Genomic DNA, 19,952 nt, shown 5'->3' on the forward strand with positions numbered 1-19,952 from the left:
TATGTTCCTGTAAATGGCATTATGGGCACTAAGAATTGCTATTTCCCTTCTGCTTGGAAGCGAAAACTCTAGTGCATCTAATCAGTCCAGCATCATCTGCATGATGCTACATGGCTGTTTATATACTGCATCCCTCATGCTCCTTTTTAAAGAAATTAGTTGGATAACCTGCCAGATGTAGAAGTACGGTAATATTTAAAGAACAACTAAGAAGTTGGTTGCAGAAAGTCTTATTATAATTCTGCTAAATAATATGGACTTACTGCTTATCAACCTTCCACATTTTAAAGAAAAGTATGAGCGATGTACAGGGAAAACATGGGCAGAAAAAGCAGATTTACTATTGATGTTCCTAAACAATTCAGTATCTTTAGAGCAGGCTTATTCCCCTGCCCGTGTTGTTCTGTAGTATTTGATCGGTACATTCATTCTAGACAAAGAATCCATTGAACATACTTTCGCATGTGAAATCTTGGCACAGAGAAAGCTGGAAGAGAGGAATGGTATTTTTGCTTTTACATTTTAATGTATTCTTTTGATTCCATTAAAATGAAAACTTATGTGTAAGTAGCAATATTAACAAATGGATTGGCAGACTTGAGCTCCTTTAAAAAGATCACATCCTCATGCCCACAAGGAATGTAGTAACTAAAGCTATTGGGAAAATGCCTAGACAGAACATTGTGTAGAGCAAGCTTTTGCTGCAAGTCAAAGTTTTAACACAAGTAGTTGGTCATTTTAAAATTCAGTCTCAGTCTGTTCTCAAAACCTTTCACAGACCATGCACAAGTAAAACCTCAAGAAATGAGTGCACATAGCATGACCAGCCAGTTAAACACGGAACTGGAAGCACATGCAATATTTGCTCAATGTACAAACTAGTTTTTAATTTTATGCAGAGAAAACTGCGAGTAGCACAAATGTAAGGTAGAGATTTGTTTTCATGCCAGTGTTCATTTCTGCAGTGAGTGTTGCTTTCTTTATACCTGGATAAAGGGAGCATATTGTGCCAGCAGGCAATCATCAGTTATATGAATGTATGCACTTAAAAAGCTGAAAGCCTTTTTGTTACCAAATTTAAGTTCTAAAATACTTCCAAGCATTTATATTAAATTAAGAAAAATTATTCAAGTATCAGATCAGAGGAGAGTATTCCACGGTGACAAATTTGCCCTTTGATCTCAAAGGAGGGAAATATAAATGTACACTCAGATGAAGACTGTATTCCTCAAAGAAAACTCTTGTTATCATCAGGTGTCCTCTTGAAGTTTTAAAAAATAAGGATGTTAGAGTCAACTTCATCTGGAATGGTTCAAATAAGAACTGTTATGTTTAGGAGACCCTCCGCATTCTCAGTGGGGTTTTTGTTATATTAGGTTTTTTTGTTATACAGATGAGGTATGTCACTTTTTATAAAGTCTTTAGTTTTTGAACTAGTTGTGTCATCCAACCTGAAATGTCTTCAGTTAAAAAGGGGAAAAAAGAAAAACCCTCCTCCTTAGTCCCCCAGTTCCCAATCTAGTACCTGCCTCACTAGTATAATAACACAACTGAGCAAAATTCTCCATTGCCCACCTCCTTACTGAAATAATTCCTCAGACCGAGGAGTTGCAGCAGTATAATCGAGAGTGGAGTCTGTTTTACCGATGTCCATGAGATTGTTTAGAGATGTACCCCAATCAAGATTTGGCAAATACTTCGTAGGTCACAATAAAACACCTAGTTTGTTTAGTAAAAAACCTGCTTTGTCTAAAAATCAGTGTGAAGATTACTCTCTGAAAAAGTATTTTAATTTAAATTGGTAAACTTTTTTAAAAAGAGAGTACCTGAATGCTATTAGTAATTTGTATCGTATTTTAACCAGTCAGCAGAAAAACTTGCACTCATTTTACTGTAAAACAAGTGGTGGGACTTGCCAAGTCACTAACTTTAAACCTACTGGGGTAAAATTATTATCAAAGTATTTTTGTGACTAATTAAGGCCTTAGTTCTGAAATACACTCTCATTGTAATAGGATCATCAGACAAAATCACGCTACTATTGTGCATGAAAATAATAACAAGCATCTTCACAGTGGTCATGATTTGTTGCCTGCCTGTTTCCACTTCTTAGGATTAAAATCCTTTACTCATGAAAATATGTGCACTCATTCCAGCCAGGGTCAAATTCTGCTCTCCGATGTATTCACTCAAATCCCACTGAAGCAGGTGGGAGTTGTGTGCATGCTGCGAGCACAGATTTTGGTCCAAAGTGCCCGAATGAAATGTTTTAACAATATACTCGGAAAAAATTAGCCCTTAGTCCATAAAGATAACTTAGCTCTCGATGGAAGTTCGGTAGCTTTTTTTCTACGTGCATGATCCCTCACTGTGGCATCACATTTAAGGATCACGGCTCCTGTACCCGCCTGGTGCCGGAACTGGGGTATTTCTGTGGTATGGTTTAGAGAGACTCAGCTTGAACATTGTCAGTACAGCAAACACCGCATGCTGAGATGATGTTCTCCGAAACCCCTTATTTGGCACAAAAAGAGGGGGGTTTAGCACAAAAAAAACCCCTCCTAGCCTTACTAAATACTCTGTATTTTACAAAATTTTCCAAAAATGCATTTATCCAAATTATACATGTTTTTACTGTGAAGTTTTCCTGTGACGATTTAGACCTCAATCCTGCAAACACTTAAGAGATGTGAGAAACTGTAGACATGAACAGTGGTTAGAGCTGCCACCACAGGACCAGCCGAGGGAATCGTAATGCTGAATGTTGTTCAGATCTGTAGAAGTGGGACCTTATTTCTCCATGGGTAAAATGTAATTAATTAGAAATTACAAATTATCACATCACCATATCGTTGGCAGATGAGTACACTATCAACATTACTGGGGGTGACAGTGGTCATTGCAAACACTTACTGGTGGTGGTATGAAAAAGATGAAATGACGCTTGGATCTTTCTAACTAGAGTGTTTGAAAAGATCCTGAACATTGCTTAAAGATGCTCGTTACTGCAATTGCATGTAGCTGAAGAACAACTAAATTATCAGTGTTTTAAGGCATTTCTGCATGACAGAAATGATGAAATACAACCTCCTAACAGCAAAGCGATGACAGACAGACAGTTTTCCAAATCTCCTGGAATGCCCCAGTTGGATAAATGAGTGCTATTGCGATGCTGAACTACTCCACATTTGTGAACTACAGTTTGCAAGATTTCAAAAATGTATTTGTTTTGGTGGCTATAGTTCATCCAGATAGTTTAAAAACAGAGAAATAAATATTTTCATTCATGGAACGGATGTTAAGCACTTCCATTTTGCATCACAGTTACAAGAAGTCAAGTTACCTGTATCAGGACAACCTTCAGATTAATTTTAACTAAAGCTTCTCTCTCGGTTCTCAAATTATTAGCAAGCTATTTCTAATGAAATCACAGAAAAACAAAGTCATAATCTGAGGGAGTTAACAACTCAATACAGGGGCTTCTTACAATCAAATCCCGCTTCCGTACATATGCACAAGACCTGAAACTAGTTATTTGCGTACAACCACCGCCACCAAGGCAATGCATTTTTGAATGTGTCTGTACCTCTTCACTCCTTGAAGCCCTTGTTGTGACATGAAATTTGATTTTGTGAATGCACCGACTGCATCCAAATGACCAACTTTTATGTAAGGCAGATTTTGTTTGTTGGGGGAGGAGGGAGAGTTCTTAAAAAAAGTCCTAACAGCTATGGACTCTTAAAAAAAAAAAAATCCTACTCCTTTTGCTTTATCCCCCTTCAAGGCCTGAGTGTTGGGAATATGTTCTATGTCTTTTCTGATGATGGGATCACAGTCCTTCAGCCAAACGAATGTGAAATCCGGAGACACATCAGGCCCGAAGAGAGGATTTTCACAAGTTATGTAAGTCCTAAACCCAGCAGCTGCAGCCGACAGCTGGGAAAATTTCTCTTAATCTCTTCAAAGGTGGTTATTGCTAAAGGACCCATTTGACACAGTGATGTTGGAGCTTGGTGGGTTTCATGTGGCATCCCTGCGGTATATCATCTTCTCCTCTTGAAAACTAAGGGAACCACCTAAGTTATAAGATTGACGTGGAACATTACTGACACGCTGCAGAGAATTTGTCTAGTTATCATGTCAAAATGTAGGCAGAGGAGTAGGCAAAGACTTCCACTTGTCCTGTTTGAACTGTTTACATCTCCATGCCCAAGAGTTGTAACTGGGCTCTAGGGAAAGTACAAAAGTCTATAGCAGAGAGATGCACACATCACGGTGCTAACTGACCCCTTTTACTGATGGTGCCGCAGGCAAAGGAGTCGGCTCTTTAGAAATAGTTTCCCAGGTTAAACCACAGCAGGGAGGCGAGTAAGAATGCACAGAAGATGGTTGTGCCATGCTGGTCCTCTGCATCTTCTGCCGCTGAATCGGAGACCTGCACCGTCCTTGTTTGCTGTCCAGCATTTTCTGCCAGCACTGAGTTTACCTAACCCTTGCTTTAGGAAACCACAAGGAAAATTTGTTCAAGTGTCAGTGAAAGTCAAGCACTGGCTCGTACGCAGTGGAGCTCAACATGGCAAGTGGGATAACACGTGCCTGGAGGCCCTGTGAGGCCAATGTTTTCAGTGACCTGTGTTATGTACTCCCGTGCAGTAACATACACCGTGTATATGCTCATGAAACTATCAATTCTCATAAAACACAGGTGCTGAAATACATCCAGAAATGCTTTTTTGTCACTCCTTTATTTAGTTTTTTTTTAAAAGGGGAAGCTGAGAATGTGGCTCCCTTCTGAAGAAAAGAACTCAGTCTTGCTTTCAATTTTGGGAGGAATAAAAGGGGAGAATCACTGTCATGAGCCCTGCGGGCTGGGTCAGGCTCTGCTGCCATGGGTCAAGAACTTCTTGTGGGTCTGTATTCAGTATTTTTTACATCTCAATAAATTTGTCGTTGATATTGGGGGTTTTTCCACTGGATTTTAATATAACTTAGTAGAAATCCATACTGATGCTCACCCCGAGACTGGTCCTTAGCATGGGCATACTATTATTAAACCACACTTGAGCTGTTGCTACTCAAAGACAGAAATCTTGTGTTTCTTTTCCAAAGAGCTGTAAATATTGAAGAGGTGGTTCTGGAGAAACAGCTTGAAAAGAACAAAGGAGAGAGGGCACTTAAGGAAATAATGTCAGCACAGTGGTGGGCATAAGAGGAATTTTTAACGTCATTACTTGGCTGCCTTTCAGAGAGACCTCTAAGGGTTTCCTACAGATATCATAGAGCCTTTTGCCTTGGTATAGGGAGGATTGACTTTTTTTCCCTCCCTTTTCCCTTTTAGTATCCTGAGTGTTTGCCACATAGACAGTGACACCAGCCTGCAACTTTAGGAAGGTTTCTACAACAAAGGTTTCTTCATTTGCTATTAGAGGGCACAAAAGCAGATAGAGCAGCGGCAGCTGAGCACTGTAGCGGAAAGGCCGGTGACCTTTCCCTGCTCCTGTTGATTTGGGTGGACGCTGTGCTGTGAGAGCCCAAGCCCCAGTGCACCGCTGAGGATGAGGAGGGCCATTTGGAGGCTGTCAGGTGCTTGGTTGCATGAATGGCTGCTGGAAGCCCAAGGCTGGGCTTTTGTAGCATCTTTTAGCTTGGAGTAGCATAGATCCCCAGCCTGGCTGGAGGGCCAGAAAGGAAAATGCAGCCAAGCTGTTGAGTCTTGTATCTTCAACCCTTACACGTGGTCGCCACCAAGGTACCTAGCCAATAGAGCTGTGCTGCTTAGAGGTGCAATCTTTCTATCCGTAATCATTGCTCTGATACAGACCAAGTGTTGGCATTCTTTTTTCTTGTACCTCCTCACTGAACAACCTTTGCTGCTCTAACCGCTTTCCCCTTAGGGAGGTTGTGCCATTATTTAAAGTGACCCAGCTGTTGTATTGACAAGATTTAAAACCAACAGTTGTGCTCACTGAAATATATATGTGTTCATTTAATTTTACCCTCGTTTCCACACCTCAGCCTGGTCCCACACAAATGCTCTTTCAAGTAAAGCAACTCCACAGAAGGAGAAGCGATGAAGGGTAGCCAACACGCAGAGGCTTGCTGATGAGATCATGTGTGACTCTTCAAACTTGGGGTACCAGTGAGCTCCCACTAAAGCCAATACCAGTTTTGCACAGGACTCAGTGAGTGGAGGATCAGGGGCAAAATATGGCATCAGGCAGCTGTGAACAGGATTTGGTCCAAAGCAGCAGGATTTGGTTCCTTTTGAACAGGGGAAGTTTCTGTGTTGGAGCAATAGACTGTAGGACCCTACTTGTTTTGCTAGTGTTTCCCTGAGCACAAGCATCTTAAGAGCACGTTCTCCTGAACTGAAAATGAAGACTTTATGAAAAATATAAAGCTGTGATTCAATTAATGTAAATCACTGTTTTTTCAAAGCACAGAGTGATATTTGTTTTAATATCTATTGCTAAAAAATGCTGACAGCACTGCAAGTCTTGATGAACCACGGCGTACTTCAAAAGATAGATCCATAGACTGTGTGGTAATTTAAATTCAATGTGTGTTAGCAGGAGGTCCAGCTGTTTAATGTCACTGGGTAGAGCCAGGCTGCAGTGTGGTACCTAATAAAATAATTATTTCATGTTTTCCAGGAAAGAAAGGGGAAAAATATCATCCTAATGGAATCCCCAGGGAATTTTTTCCTACGGTTCTCAAGACTAAGCTTCTTGGCTGCTCCAGGCCCTGAACTTGTAGAAGTTAAACCTTTTCTCCTCTTCTGTTTTTTTCCCCCTCAGGAAGAGATCTGTCCCAGAGTGGAAGGTGAAGGCACTCAGTCCTGCCTCTGGGCTTCAGCGGTCAACGTCAGAGACAAGTACATTTATGTGACGCAGCCTAAGCAGAATAGAGTAATGATAATTGATATCCAGACTCAGAAAGCCATACAGGTACTTACAAGGGGAACTCCTTATTCACTGATGGCAAAAAACTTGATGTGGAACAAAAAAAGTAGATCTTTGCCCAGTGGATCTGCTGACATCACTAAAAAGTTGGGCCCGTGTTGTTTTCACCCATGGGGTCACACTGTGTCATTCACTGTTCTGTAACCTCACTGGCAGGAAAAAACTCCTCTATGGGTTGGATATCATAGTCTCAGGGCTGCATCTGCAGCCAGGCTTGCAGCTAGCGTGGTAAAATAATGCTAGGACGAATTTCTGGCTTATGCTTACTGAGCCGCTGCCTGACCTCGGTTATAAGCAGGTTGGGAGTAATGGAATGGTGTGGGTATAATTCAAGCAGAAATTGCCCCCTGATCTACTGGCTATATGTAACAGCATAAGATGGAGTGATGTCTAGCCGGAAAACGGCACCGAGCAGCCAGATTTTTCTGCTGCCGGTGCTGCTGCTGATCCCCCAATTGATTTGAAGGCAAAGCTGCACAAATGAGTGTAAGTGATGCATGGGAATGTCTGCAGTCAACTAATAGAATATTCGTCATGTGCATTTGGGTCACTGTGTAAATACCTATCTCTGGTTTTTTTAAGTCCTTGGATGTTGACCCATTGCCAACCAAATTACATTATGACAAGTCCCACGACCAAGTCTGGGTGCTTAGCTGGAGTGACATGCAGAAGTCCTCACCAACGCTGCAGGTAAGTCCTTATGCGCCTGAGCCTTTGCCCTTCCTTGGCTTGGCATCATTGCTAGCAGGCTGGTAGCTGGTTGCTTGCAGGTAATTAACAGCATTTAATGGTCTGGATATAAAGCTGCTCTTTCATTTGCATATCTAGTGTGTTTTATTCATCCCTCCTCCGTCCATCCTCACATATTTTTCCTGCTGTTTAATTTGTTTTTGAGCAACGACTGTGCCGTAGGCTGGCAGCGGGACTGCTTTGTTGCCAAGGTCTGTTTTGTTTTAAGGCTGATGACAGAGCCAAGTGCCGTAAAGTCATACAGCAAGGGCTGGCAGCCGACTGCGAGCAGTACGAGCCTGCAATGCTCCAGGTCATTTGTGCAGCCCGCGTGAGTGCGGCTTCTTTTTAACTTGATTGAGGTCTAAAAGCAGTGGGTACCAAGAAGCCACAAAGAGCATACTTTCTGCACAGAAATCTGTTACTGTTCAGGTTATTGGTAGTGTTTCATCGGATGTGCAAGTCAGGCCAAGCAACACATTCAAGGATAAGCCTAAGGTAGGGACTAAATGTGTGTTCACTGCAGAGCTTGCAGTGCACCCTTCTCAGACATTATGATGATCTGTGATTTCTTCTGTCTGCAAAGAATTTGGGGGCACTGCATGTAAAAGAAGCATTAAAATGTGAATGAACTGTACTGTGCCTCAAGATTCATACCTCTTTCAGGATTACTAGCCTAGCCCCCTTGTTATGCTTTGAGCAAAACCACCCTGTTCTCCAGTTTGGTAAAGGCATTTACCTCTTCTTATCTTCCGCGTAGGAGAAGTCCAGGTTTTCTGCCAGTGCACTAAATTGCTGCTTATTTTCCTTAAACTCATTTTGTCACTTGTCTTTCACAAGCCTTCATCCTCCTTTTGGATGATGATGGAGCATAATGTGGTAGGATTGTTCCTTTCATAGTAAAATGCAAACAAGAGCTCTCTAGGGCATGAAGAAGCCATAAACAGCAAAAGCAAAACCTCAGGGACAAATTCTGTTGCTGGGTGTCAGTGAGTCCACTGGAGGGGTGCCATTGAGGTCCCTGGAGCTGCACCATGCTCAGCACTGTCAGACCCACAGTGATATTGGGGCACAGTAATGCACATAGGTTTGGACAACTAAATGAGCTTCAGTTTCTGGATTGCCCTGGAGGATTTGCTCTTCTGTTGATGGTACAGAAACACTAAGTGCAGGCATCTAGTGGGCGTTTTGCTGCTGCTGTATGTCATATGACAGAGTTGGCACCAGAGCTGATCTGATCCATCCAGACACACCCTTCTCTAGTAGTTATTTTCTGGCACCTGCTGCCCAACCTTTTTGGAAACATAGGTGTCATGTGAATACTCCTTCTACCAGAAATGTTTGCTTCTCAGTCTACATTAAAGCATTCCCCAACAGGCAGAGAAGGGCGGCTGTGCTTTCTGACCTAAAAACCTACAAATCTGAAGCCTACGTTAGTCATGGGGCTGCCCAAGGCTTTGCTGGAGATGCTGTCCCATGAAGGTGGGTCGAGGCATCCCCACCAGCCACACGCTCCATCTGCGATAATGGCTACAGCCTGCAGGCTTTCAATAATAAAGAATGGACCAGCAACTCAGCAGGGGCATTTTCAGGAAAAGACGCCAGAAACAGAATGGGGGCAAATAAATGAAAGTTTCTGAGGCAATGCCACCAGCTTGTCTCACCTGGGGACAAGCGGTTTCCTGTACAGGGTATAAGGAGACAAAATGGGCTCTCTTTACCCTTTCTGACTTAAATTTCTTCCATCCAGCTGTGAGAAGTTTCTGTAATTAAAGGAGAGATGGCGCAAGCATGTGATTATTAAGAAGAACACACCATCTGCACAGTTGGAAACTTGTTATAAGGCTCCAGCTCTCAGATAGTCCTTTCTGTTATCTTTACAAAGTGCAGTTACACATGTAGAGAATGAGATTAGCATCAGCATCAGCAGATCTTTTCTTTTTTCTGACCTTCTTTCCCAAAAGGTGGGCAGTGACTAATTTGGCAAAGTTCGTTCTTAAAACCGGCAGTTGTTAGTTGCAGACATGAAATAAAATATCTTTTTTAACAAAGATGCTACTGCGGAGGTTGATCTAAATTTCCACCCATTCTTTGGAAGTCAGGGATCTGTCAAACAGCCCGTGCAGCCGACTGATGGGGTGCTGTTGTTTAGCCATTACTGGCTTCTGGGAAGCAAATGTCTGTCCTCCTGAAAGCCCTGTGCAAGAGTGGGCATCTTTCTTGAGCAATCTAATTGGAAGAAATCTAAATGGCACGACCAGAACAGCTGTCTGAACTAAACCTGGTAGGGCTTTAGCATTTCCTTAATGAATTATGTAGCTATAAATCCAAAGCAACTACTGTTGCACATTAGAGCAGCAGAAGTTCCTAATGAATGGACTAAAGTCGTCTTGAACCGAGCAAACAATTTAGGTATTTAACATTTTAATTATTGAAAACTACTACCTCTCCTTTTCCGGAGCAGTGGAGGAGCTGAGTTCCCATGGCCACGGAGGCGTGCGCTGTGCTGGAGGACAGCACCGGGGTGGGGGACAGCCAAAGGGCCTTTCTCTGCTCTTCTCTGAATTTTATGTGGTGCGGTGGATGGAAGAACAGTTCTTCTCCTTCAGAGTGATAATTAACTGCTGTGAGTTAGTGATTGATCCTTCAAGCTGGTAAATTATCACTGTGCATTTAAGTGAAATTAATAAAAATGACCATGAAATAAATGTTTGTTTTAGTGAGGAATAAATTATTATGGTCTTAGTGTTGTCATACTACTTCAGCTCCTGCATAACTGCTCTTTCTCGAGATATAAACATCTTACAAAAGTAGAGTTGTGTACTTACTTTACAAATGTCAAGCCTCAAATACTATTTATTAGCACACCTTTTTCAAGACAGCTACACCAAACAATATTTTGAAGTCATTAATCAATTTGAGTCTACTACATCCCTGGGAAAAGCCGCTCGGTACCGTGTATGACTATGTAATCTATATTTATCTTGCTGCCTTACTTGCTGCTTTTCCTGTACTCCACCTTGTGTGTATTTATTGTAGGTAATACCAGAGGCAAGTGCAGGGGAGGACCAGCATGTTATCCGCACACCGTTTGAAGGAGTGGATGATTTTTTTATACCACCTACAAATCTTATTATTAATCACGTTAGGTAAGAAATTATCTTAATGAATAGCAAGAGTGACCATACTGCTCTCTTCTAGTGGGCATCCTTCTAATAATCTTACAGCACTTGATGACTGTTAATAAATGAATTCGTGATCAAGGTAACTAGTCTTATCCCCATTTTCACATGTGACATGGAGAAATGGTTAAGCAAATTACCTATTGTTATTCAGCAAATCAATGAAACAGCAAGAAGAAAAACTGAACTTCCCTTGGACCACGCACAAGTGTCCTAGCCTCAGCTTGGTCAGTGACGCCTCCTTGCAGCACAGCAGGGCTCACTGCCCTGGCTTGCTTGTGCCGGGAATTTCATGGCCAGAAAGCTGCCTTTCCTCCTCAAAACCGCTTTATGGATCTGGGCAGAAACCTATGTCAAAGATTTATTGCCTGAAGTGGTAGAATTTTATTCTGCCTGAAGCATAAGGCATGGTTCTTCCACGTGTTTCCAGCTATTTACTTGTTCAAATATTGGATGTCTATGTGAGGTGTACGGTTTGAGCAGAAAAATGTTATGCGCTGCATATTAAAAAAAACACCTCAATGAACCATCGGGTTTGAATGTTAATGTGATGTAGTGGTTAATGAGATTGTATAACTAACATACTAATAACTTGGAGTACTACTGGCTGCTTCCCAGCAGGAACAGGAAACCTCCCATTACCGTTATCAAAATTGATGATAACTGCACGGCAATTTATACTGTTCTTACCATGTTGTAACATAACAACTGTTTAACCATCTTCTGTCCTCAGTATAGCTTAACTAAGTTAAACACTCAAAAAATCATAATGTAACTCCTTACGTTAATCTTAGGTTCCCTGCAGTGAACACCGAGGACGGGGGGCGGGGGAGTGGGGGGGTCACACTTAAATGATTATGTGTTGAATCTGATCCAAAATAAATAACTTTGCTTCCTGAAACACGAAATAATGAGACATACTTCATGGCTGTCAGTCTTAATTTTTCCCTACCTCATTTTTCCAGTTTGCTTTCAAAATATCGTTGTGACTAATAGTAGTGCCAGGAGGTAGATGACTGTTGAATGTTAAAGCCTGAGATGAGAAGGTATGACCTGGGTTCAAAGACAGGAAGGTGGAACAATTACACTTTTTTTTGTTTGTTTTATTGTTTTTTTGCTTCACTGCGATTAATCAGCTGTATACAGATGATCTTCCGTAAGAAATATTAAATGTAGATAATTGTCTATAGTTTTTCATGTGCAAAGCAGAAAATGCTGTGCCTAATTTCCTATTTCATTTGTTCAGGGCCAGATCTTTGTCCATTCTCTCTCACCCTCAACACAGAAAAATAATTGCTCACAGTCTAATGAGACTTACTGAGATCATGTTCTAAATTCTCCACTCAGAAACAATAAATGGCAATACCAGCATTTCCCAGGAAGGTGAATATTTAAGCAGTCTCTTCCGCCAGCCAAAAAATATTTGTATGCAAATGTTCCTGCATATGTATTTCAGCTGCCTGTTATTTCAGATAGTTATCTAGGAATGTATCCATTTTTATTAGTTGCCAGGGTGGGTTGCTGTCTATTAAAAACTCTCTAAGTGCAAGGTTTTCTTTGAGATTTCAGATCACAGATTTCATGCAAGCTCTGCACCTCTTCTGCAGCTGCGTACACATAAAACACATTCTGACCCACTTTTTTAAATTAAAGTTTATGATAAGAACCATTTTTTAACTTCTTCGGGCATTTGGCCAAGTATTAAGGAAGTCTTGGGAAAAAAATGCTGTAAGGGAAAGCATTTTTTAAAGTGTACTTAAAATGCATTCATCCAAGAGAAATACAAGTGTCATATCCAATTTCCCCACACACAGTGCGCTACGTATCTCCACTGTAGATGTTTTCTGAAGTCTCTAATGGATGTGAGTATAATGGGAAAATGAAAGGCTTAGCCCAGTGATTTTCATGGGATCTTACACTACATTGGCTCCTTCTTTAGAAGTGAAATCATTGCTGTGTGTCTCATTGACAGTTGGGTTAAGAATAAAGAAATAAACCCAGTGTTTTAAGCAAAATATATATTATCTGCATGCAAGTACGTTGTCCTCCACATTTCACAAAGCAATTTTACATCTTTCAGGGAGGAGATACAAAACTGAGCACTCTCTTCATTTCCTTCTGTCTGCACTGAATGGATGAAAAGATACTCGATGTAAAATTAGTTTTCGTGAGTCAGTGTCAGTGACCTGTGAATCCGGGGGAACACAAACAGGCTGTTTCTATGGGCTCCCTCTCAAATTAAGCAGAAACCTTGCTTGGCTATTCTTGACCTTTTCTTGTCTTCAGCAAAGGTCAGATGTGCTGCAGCATATATCTTTTACAGAACATTTATTCTCTGCTCACTGTTGTCTTCCCTCTCTTGAGACAGAAAACAAAGACCCCTTTTCTTCAGTGCACCCTGGCTGGTTATGTTCCTGACGAAATGTTTTGCACCTTCCCTGGGCTGGCGGGGTGGTGCTTGACAAAGTCTGCTCTACACCTCAGCCTTGCCAGCTGCTGCAGTGGTCCCCAAGCACCAGGGGTAGCAAACGCACCTCACAGCTACCCCCTGATGCTATAATTTAGGAGATGAGGTTGGACATGGCCTTCACTCAATGGTTATACATATAGTTCGAAGTTGCTCTCTGGCCCCAACCTGGCAGGGATATGCTTTATTTTGAACGGTTTTCTCTTTTGAGATTAAAGTAGTCTTGAGTATATATTGAATTACATCTCTGTAGACTTGAAACAGGTTAAAACTGGTCTACAGTAGCCTACAAAACGCCCAAGCCTTGATATCATTCCTACTGTAAATTGGTCTTCCCAATAAAAGGTTTCAGCTCTTGAAGATGTTATTCAAATACCCAAGCACATATTTAGGCTTCCAGGATAAGGTTGCTAATTTTAACTGAAATACATACCTCCTTTTAGCACATTGTAGAAGCACTAAAACAAGAGAGATTTCTTACAGAAAAGAGACAGCATTATTGCACATGCTTCCAAAACCAACAGGATAGAGTTTCCCCGTTCTGCTGACTTTCATCTTTTCTCAAGTGTATCACCGTGTCTCCAGAGATGGCTTCAGTGTCGTGTTTTCTATTTCAGGTTTGGCTTCATCTTTAACAAATCCAAATCCGCAGTTCACAAAATTGACCTGGAAACTGTGACCCACATCAAGACTATCAACTTCAAAAACTATAGCTGTGTACCGCAGACCATGGCTTATACCCACCTGGGTGGTTACTTCTTTGTCCAGTGTAGGAGGAATGGGTCGGTGGCTGCATCGCCGCAGCTCATTATTGACAGTGTTACCGATGCCGTCATCGGCCCCAACAGCGACGTGTCGGGCACACCTTATATCTCACCGGACGGACGCTACTTGGTCAGTGCGGATGAAGACAGTGGCAGGATCAAAGTCCAGGCTCTATCTGTCCGAGGGGAAATCAAGTTGATTTATGACTTACAAACAAACATACACGTATCTGATCTGACATTTCAACCCTCTTTCACTGAAGGCAATCAGTACTATATATATGCTACATCACATTTGCAAACAGATGTGCTTTTTGTAGAGCTGTCAACGGGGAAAATGAATGTACTGAAGAATTTAAAGGACCCTATCACATCCAAAGACTGGCCCTGGAGCAGCTACAACAGAATTATGAAAGACAGTGGATTATTTGGACAGTATCTCATTACACCAGCTAAAGATTCATTGTTCGTTATAAATGGGAGGCAAAATACATTACGCTGTGAGGTTTCAGGTATAAGGAGGGGTAACATAGTGGTCTGGGTTGGAGAGGTATGAAAGGGCAATAGCAGTCGAGCCTTCGGCAGGCAAGTACCGGTTGGACCTTTACACTGCAACAAATGAGCAGTAGCATTGTATATTTTTACACTGGGAAAAAAAAAAAAGAAAAAACAAAAAACCCCTGTATAGGCTTCATGGTACAACACTGGTCTACTTGCAAGTTTTATAATATAAGGTATGCTCTGCTAATAGGAAGTGGTTTTGAAGGGGTATTTTTTATTTGGGGGTATGATTTGTGGTTATGAGAAAAATGCTGGGAAGTGATTAATATCTCCACTGAGATATCGTATAAGCCACGAAACCTAGTGATTCTGTAGAACAAAACAGATTTTGAGTTTCCATACTGAGGAGCTTTTACGTTGTGTTCAAGCCATCGGTTTTCTTTCCTGTATACCTTGCCCGTTAGCTGTGCTGACTACCCCATCCCAACACAGAGAGACTACAGAAGCAATGACTGCAGTTAAAATTCACCTTTGGATGATGAGGGAAACTAAGCATCGGAGAGCAGTTTTCAACCCACAGAAACCTAGGAGAGCGATTTAATGAAAACTGATCAGTTTTCTCTGCAGGATGGCTTTGGGAGGATTAACGGATGTGATTTCAGAAGGAGGCATAACAGAAATAGTAACTGTCAGCTCGCTTTCTTCTGCGCTTAATTTTGCTCTTGGTACTACTGAAGGCAATGTTATGAGTCCCCCCTCTTCTAATGTATATTTGTGTGATTGTATTTGAGAAATTTGGCATGAAATATCCAGGCCATTAGAGTGGGTAAAAGCCAGGAAACACCGGGGGAGGGCGGTGGGTCAGAGTTTGTAAACAATTTTGTTGAGAAGGGAACATTAGTCTTTTGGTAGCTAGTGAGTGTGGTCAGCTTGGGCACAATATGCAAAATCTGCTCTTCAGGGGCAGAGAATTAGTTATGGTTATTCCCACAGGAGGCAACAACACTTCTAGAAATTGTTGGTTTCTCTCATTAAATATTTAGTAGCACTGAAGTCACTTGGTTCTCTGTAAAATAATAGCTACAGTGACAGAGGGTATTTTTAATAGAAAACTCACTCATTCTCTAGTCATAGCCTTAATTTGCCTCTTTATTTTCAGACATCCCGGGAAACAATTTTTCTTTGTGATTTTTTTCTTCCCCTTTATAGTACATTTGTTTATAGTCAATTATCTTTTAGTTATGAGCAAAAAGATCCATGTAAAACCAGCGGAATTACCCTAGAATGCAACAGCTGGCATTGAGAAATTTCGGTCGAGTTCCCATAAAAATATAGATCCATTTGCACATTTGGAAGATATAAAAACTTTTCTAGTTGCGTTTTTGTAACTTTCTATATCAATCACCATGAAGTAATCAGGGCAAGAGCAGCTATGGCTCGCAAAGTGGTGCAAACCAGGTGAGCATCGCTGCCACCATGAACGGGCGCAGCCGAGCAGTTGTATTCCCACGTGCCGCTTTGAAAAGGTGGCCTTGATGTGGGTGAAAACTCTCTCTGAAGGTAAACATCTGTTGCATCGGAGCCACCCGCCGGCCTTTTGAAAGATCCAGCTCGTTTTGCGAATGACCTTGTGCCCAGAGTTTGTACGAAAGCAGCTGCTGAACGCATCAGGTGATACGTAGCGGCGCAGTAATTATTTTCCAACACAGATGCTTAAAGTCACCCATTTCACAGTGCACACAGAGGGATCTTAAATGAGAAGGATGCAGACTAACACTGGTAATCTTGGCTTTAAATGTTAAACTTTACCAAAAGAGTATCATTTTAGCATGGCTGTAGACCTGAAGTAATTTAAACCATTTCGGTTCTATAGAGAATATATAAAAATCTGTTCAGACAGACAACGAAGGGGAGCTGAATCCTATGAATTCATTAAACATGGAGTCCTTGAAATTGCCCTTCAACACCCATAGGCTGAAACCTACATCTCTTTTCACTTATGAGCCATAGGGGTTAGAAGAGACTATCCCATCATTGCAACACAGACATAGAAAACAGATTGGCATAGCCTTCCTTTAGCAATGTATGGTGTCCATGATTTTCTACTCATCTGGTTAGGAAACATACCCATGTCAAGGAAAGGAGAAGACCAGCTTTGTAAGTACCTTTAAATATGCACAACTCCTTTCTTGAACAAAGCTGTATCCGTACATTGCAGTCATCCTAAATGTGTTTTACCAAGGCCAAACACTGCTCTCGTGTTATCTTTTATGATTTCTTGAATATTTTATTATGTCTATGGTAAGTTTCCCTGTAGAGACGTTCATTGTGTCATAGATCAAGCAAATATTACTTTTTTAAGAATATTAAAAAAAAAACCTGTATATATCTGTTCAGGTAAATATTCTCGAGGCTGGTTTATATATAGGCTGTGAAAGATGTGTAACAGATCTCACTTCTTCCTGTTTGTCGCAAAATATTGGAATAGCGTTCACTTGAAAAATCCCACTTGGACCTTCCAAAGATGTTCCCTTTCTTCCCTCTTCAGCCCAAGTTCTGGTGATGTGTTTTCTAAATTATCCTAATGGTTATATATCATACTTAGAAACTGAAGTACGACTTAGATTGTCCACACTACTTGTGAACAGTTCCAATGACAGTCAAATCTGACATTAAAGTGCTGCACATTTGTTACTCTGATTTTATTTTTTTTATGACACAGAAATTTTATATATACTCAAAAAATGTTTCAACTCATTTTTGCCTTTCAACTCTGTCACAAAGAGACTACATTTCCCTGTTTGCAGTTTCTTGCCCAGTCTCTTCGTGTTCTCCACCAATTCACTATTAATTCCTAGCTAATAAATTAATTAATCACAGTGATTAATTGAAATTAATTTAAATTGAATTAATGACCATTTAGTTATCCTATAACACTCATATATCGGTTGGGTATTCTGACACTAGAATCACGGGAAAAAAATAGTCCCTGGTTGGCAATAAGTCTCTAGTCCCACGAACAGCTGTATTTTCCATTCATTGTTGAGGTTAAGCAGCAGTATAATGGAAATACTGTTTTGTCGTAGTATTTCCCTCAATATTTTCACTTGCTGAATGAGGGAGAGTTTTTACTTAACATCTTTAACTATGCAGTTCAGTGACTATTTAGAAACCGTCCACTTTTCTTTTAAATTGGAGAGAAAAGTCATGAGTGCCTTAATTTGGAATCTGTGACAATAATTAACATATTCTTATCGTTTAATACTTTGATTTTTTTTTTTTTGTCACTACAAAAAAATTAACAAAATGCCCAAAAGATTTCAGTGGGCAGAGGTGGGCCTGCCCGCAGGATGGGTGGGAGACGGGAACCTTGCGGAGCTGCTCGGTCACCCCTGCAAAAGGGGCTTAGCGAGGGGGGGGGGCTATTGAAAAACACTTCACCCGCCCTGGAGGAGTTTGGCCGTTTGGCTGCGTTGACCTCCATGAACACGGCTTTGCCCAAGAGACGCACGAGTCCCGATGACCTGGCAACAAGTACTTATTTACTTGATTTATACCATGATTAGGTCTTAATTACTGGAGTGGCCGGTAGTGTGCTAGATACTGCGTAAAACATAAAAAGGCCAAGATCTCAACGCTGTAAGGAGGTAACAGCCGATTCCCTGTCTGACCTTACAGCAGGTCAACAAAGTGAACAGGAAAGCGGGAACTGAGGCTGGGGGAGACGGAAGAGTTGACATGTGTGCAATAACCTGGTTATTCATCAAAGACACAGGCATGCCATGATGCCCGTATATTTTTTTCCCTAAGACCCCCTTCGTCCCTCCCCGCTCAGGGCTTTATTTTAAGCAAACATCCATAGGGTTGCTTGCATAACCCCACACATGCTGCTTCTCTACATCAAACCCCTGGGACTGGGACTAGGCCACTCGAGCCCAGGGATTTCCCTGTCTGCTGCGTATCCTATGACTCGCCACCTCATGCTCGGATAATTCCTCCCTTAGAAAACCTGGGGGTAAATCCTGCTTGTTCTAACAAAGTCCGTCCCGCAAGGCGAGCAGCCAGCGCCCGGTTTCCATGCCGGATTACAACTCCCACTCTGCCTCCCATCTGAAACCCGCATTTGTTGCTTGATTCACTGCTTTGCACATTTTCTCTTGGACTAACCAAAAATAACCCCCAAAAAACCCTACCATATAGATAGGTTATGGCGAACCAAGCAGTGCTCAATGTTATATTTACCTCTTCTAGTGCTGCTACTTGCTCCTCCCCCCTGCCTCACATGCATCTCCACTGCCGGCTGTGTGCTTTCACGACAGGTACCACCAGCTGCTGTTCCTCAAATGCTTTGAACTCCGTTCTGGATGTCACCCCTCCTTCCCCCTTCGTGCATCTCTACCCTGGTGCTGCGGCACTCGGCACCTCAGCAGATTTGTATTTATTTTTTTTCCCTTGCTGCTTTTTGAAGCAGACTGAAATAAAACACTGGGAAATCTCTCTATCTGGAGACCAGGAAAACCTGGGTGTTTCTTTTAAAAAAGAGATGGTGCAGCGATATTTGGTCTTGAGGACGGGACAAATTCCCGGCCAAGCACAGCGAGCCCAGGAATGTAGTGCTCCTATCTGCCAGTGAAAGAAAAAGACACCTGAAATGTCACCCTTTTTTCAACCTGCCTCCAACAAGAGGGTTGGTTCTTTTTTAACACTGATCTCTAAAAATAAAGAATGAAATAGCAAGGTTATGAGGATTTTTTTAAATCACCCTGAAAACAGAGAAACGAGACAGGCAGGCATCAATCCCACCTCTGCTCACATCTGGTAAAAATCAGGATGCCCCCAAAATGCAAAGGCACTGACTTGGGGCTCGTGCCCAAGCGGTGGGACTGAGCTGCAGCCCGGGCTGGGGCCGTGTTGCCAGCGATGAAGGGGGCTGCAAACACAGAGCTGCAACTATTCATTTATTTCTTTATGACATGCAATGCGAGCTGGCTGTTGCAGCCCGGCCTGATACATTCGCCAAAATACCTCAGGTGCTGAAATCCCATGGCTGCCCCGTACGATGAGGTGGGCTTTACAGCCCGTACAGGCAGAGCAGGATGGTTTGAGCATGACCGGTGCGACTTGTTATGTTGTTGGCCCGATCCACTCTCCGCACCAGCCAAATTGATGCCCATAACTCAGGTCAGCGGTGTGTGCAGCACAAAAGGTCGGCCCCGCAGAGCTGGGTGGGAAGATGTGCCTTCACGCAGTGCTGTTAATGACCCTCGGCGCCTCGACACAGGGTGCTCAGGTGACTTACAGTCCTCACAGACGTAACTGGCTGGTAAAGAAGCTCTGTTTTCCTTTT

General features: G+C 42.0%; 1 protein-coding gene across 2 annotated transcripts in view; it reads left to right on the forward strand.

Annotated features, from left to right (window-relative positions):
* The window catches only part of FSTL4 (follistatin-like 4), a 231,988-nt gene extending 217,224 nt beyond the window's left edge, over nt 1–14,764 (forward strand). For both annotated transcript variants that reach the window (XM_009322721.1, XM_009322722.1), the window contains 5 exons: nt 3,785–3,903; nt 6,798–6,947; nt 7,545–7,652; nt 10,731–10,840; nt 13,958–14,764. In XM_009322721.1, coding sequence (XP_009320996.1) covers nt 3,785–3,903; nt 6,798–6,947; nt 7,545–7,652; nt 10,731–10,840; nt 13,958–14,660 — 1,190 coding nt within the window. In that variant the 3' untranslated portion in view covers nt 14,661–14,764. The remainder of the gene's footprint in view (nt 1–3,784; nt 3,904–6,797; nt 6,948–7,544; nt 7,653–10,730; nt 10,841–13,957) is intronic.
* The last annotated feature ends 5,188 nt before the right edge of the window (nt 14,765–19,952 follow it).

Source organism: Pygoscelis adeliae, unplaced genomic scaffold (assembly GCF_000699105.1).
Source record: "Pygoscelis adeliae isolate BGI_AS28 unplaced genomic scaffold, ASM69910v1 Scaffold34, whole genome shotgun sequence".
NCBI classification, from domain to species: domain Eukaryota; kingdom Metazoa; phylum Chordata; class Aves; order Sphenisciformes; family Spheniscidae; genus Pygoscelis; species Pygoscelis adeliae.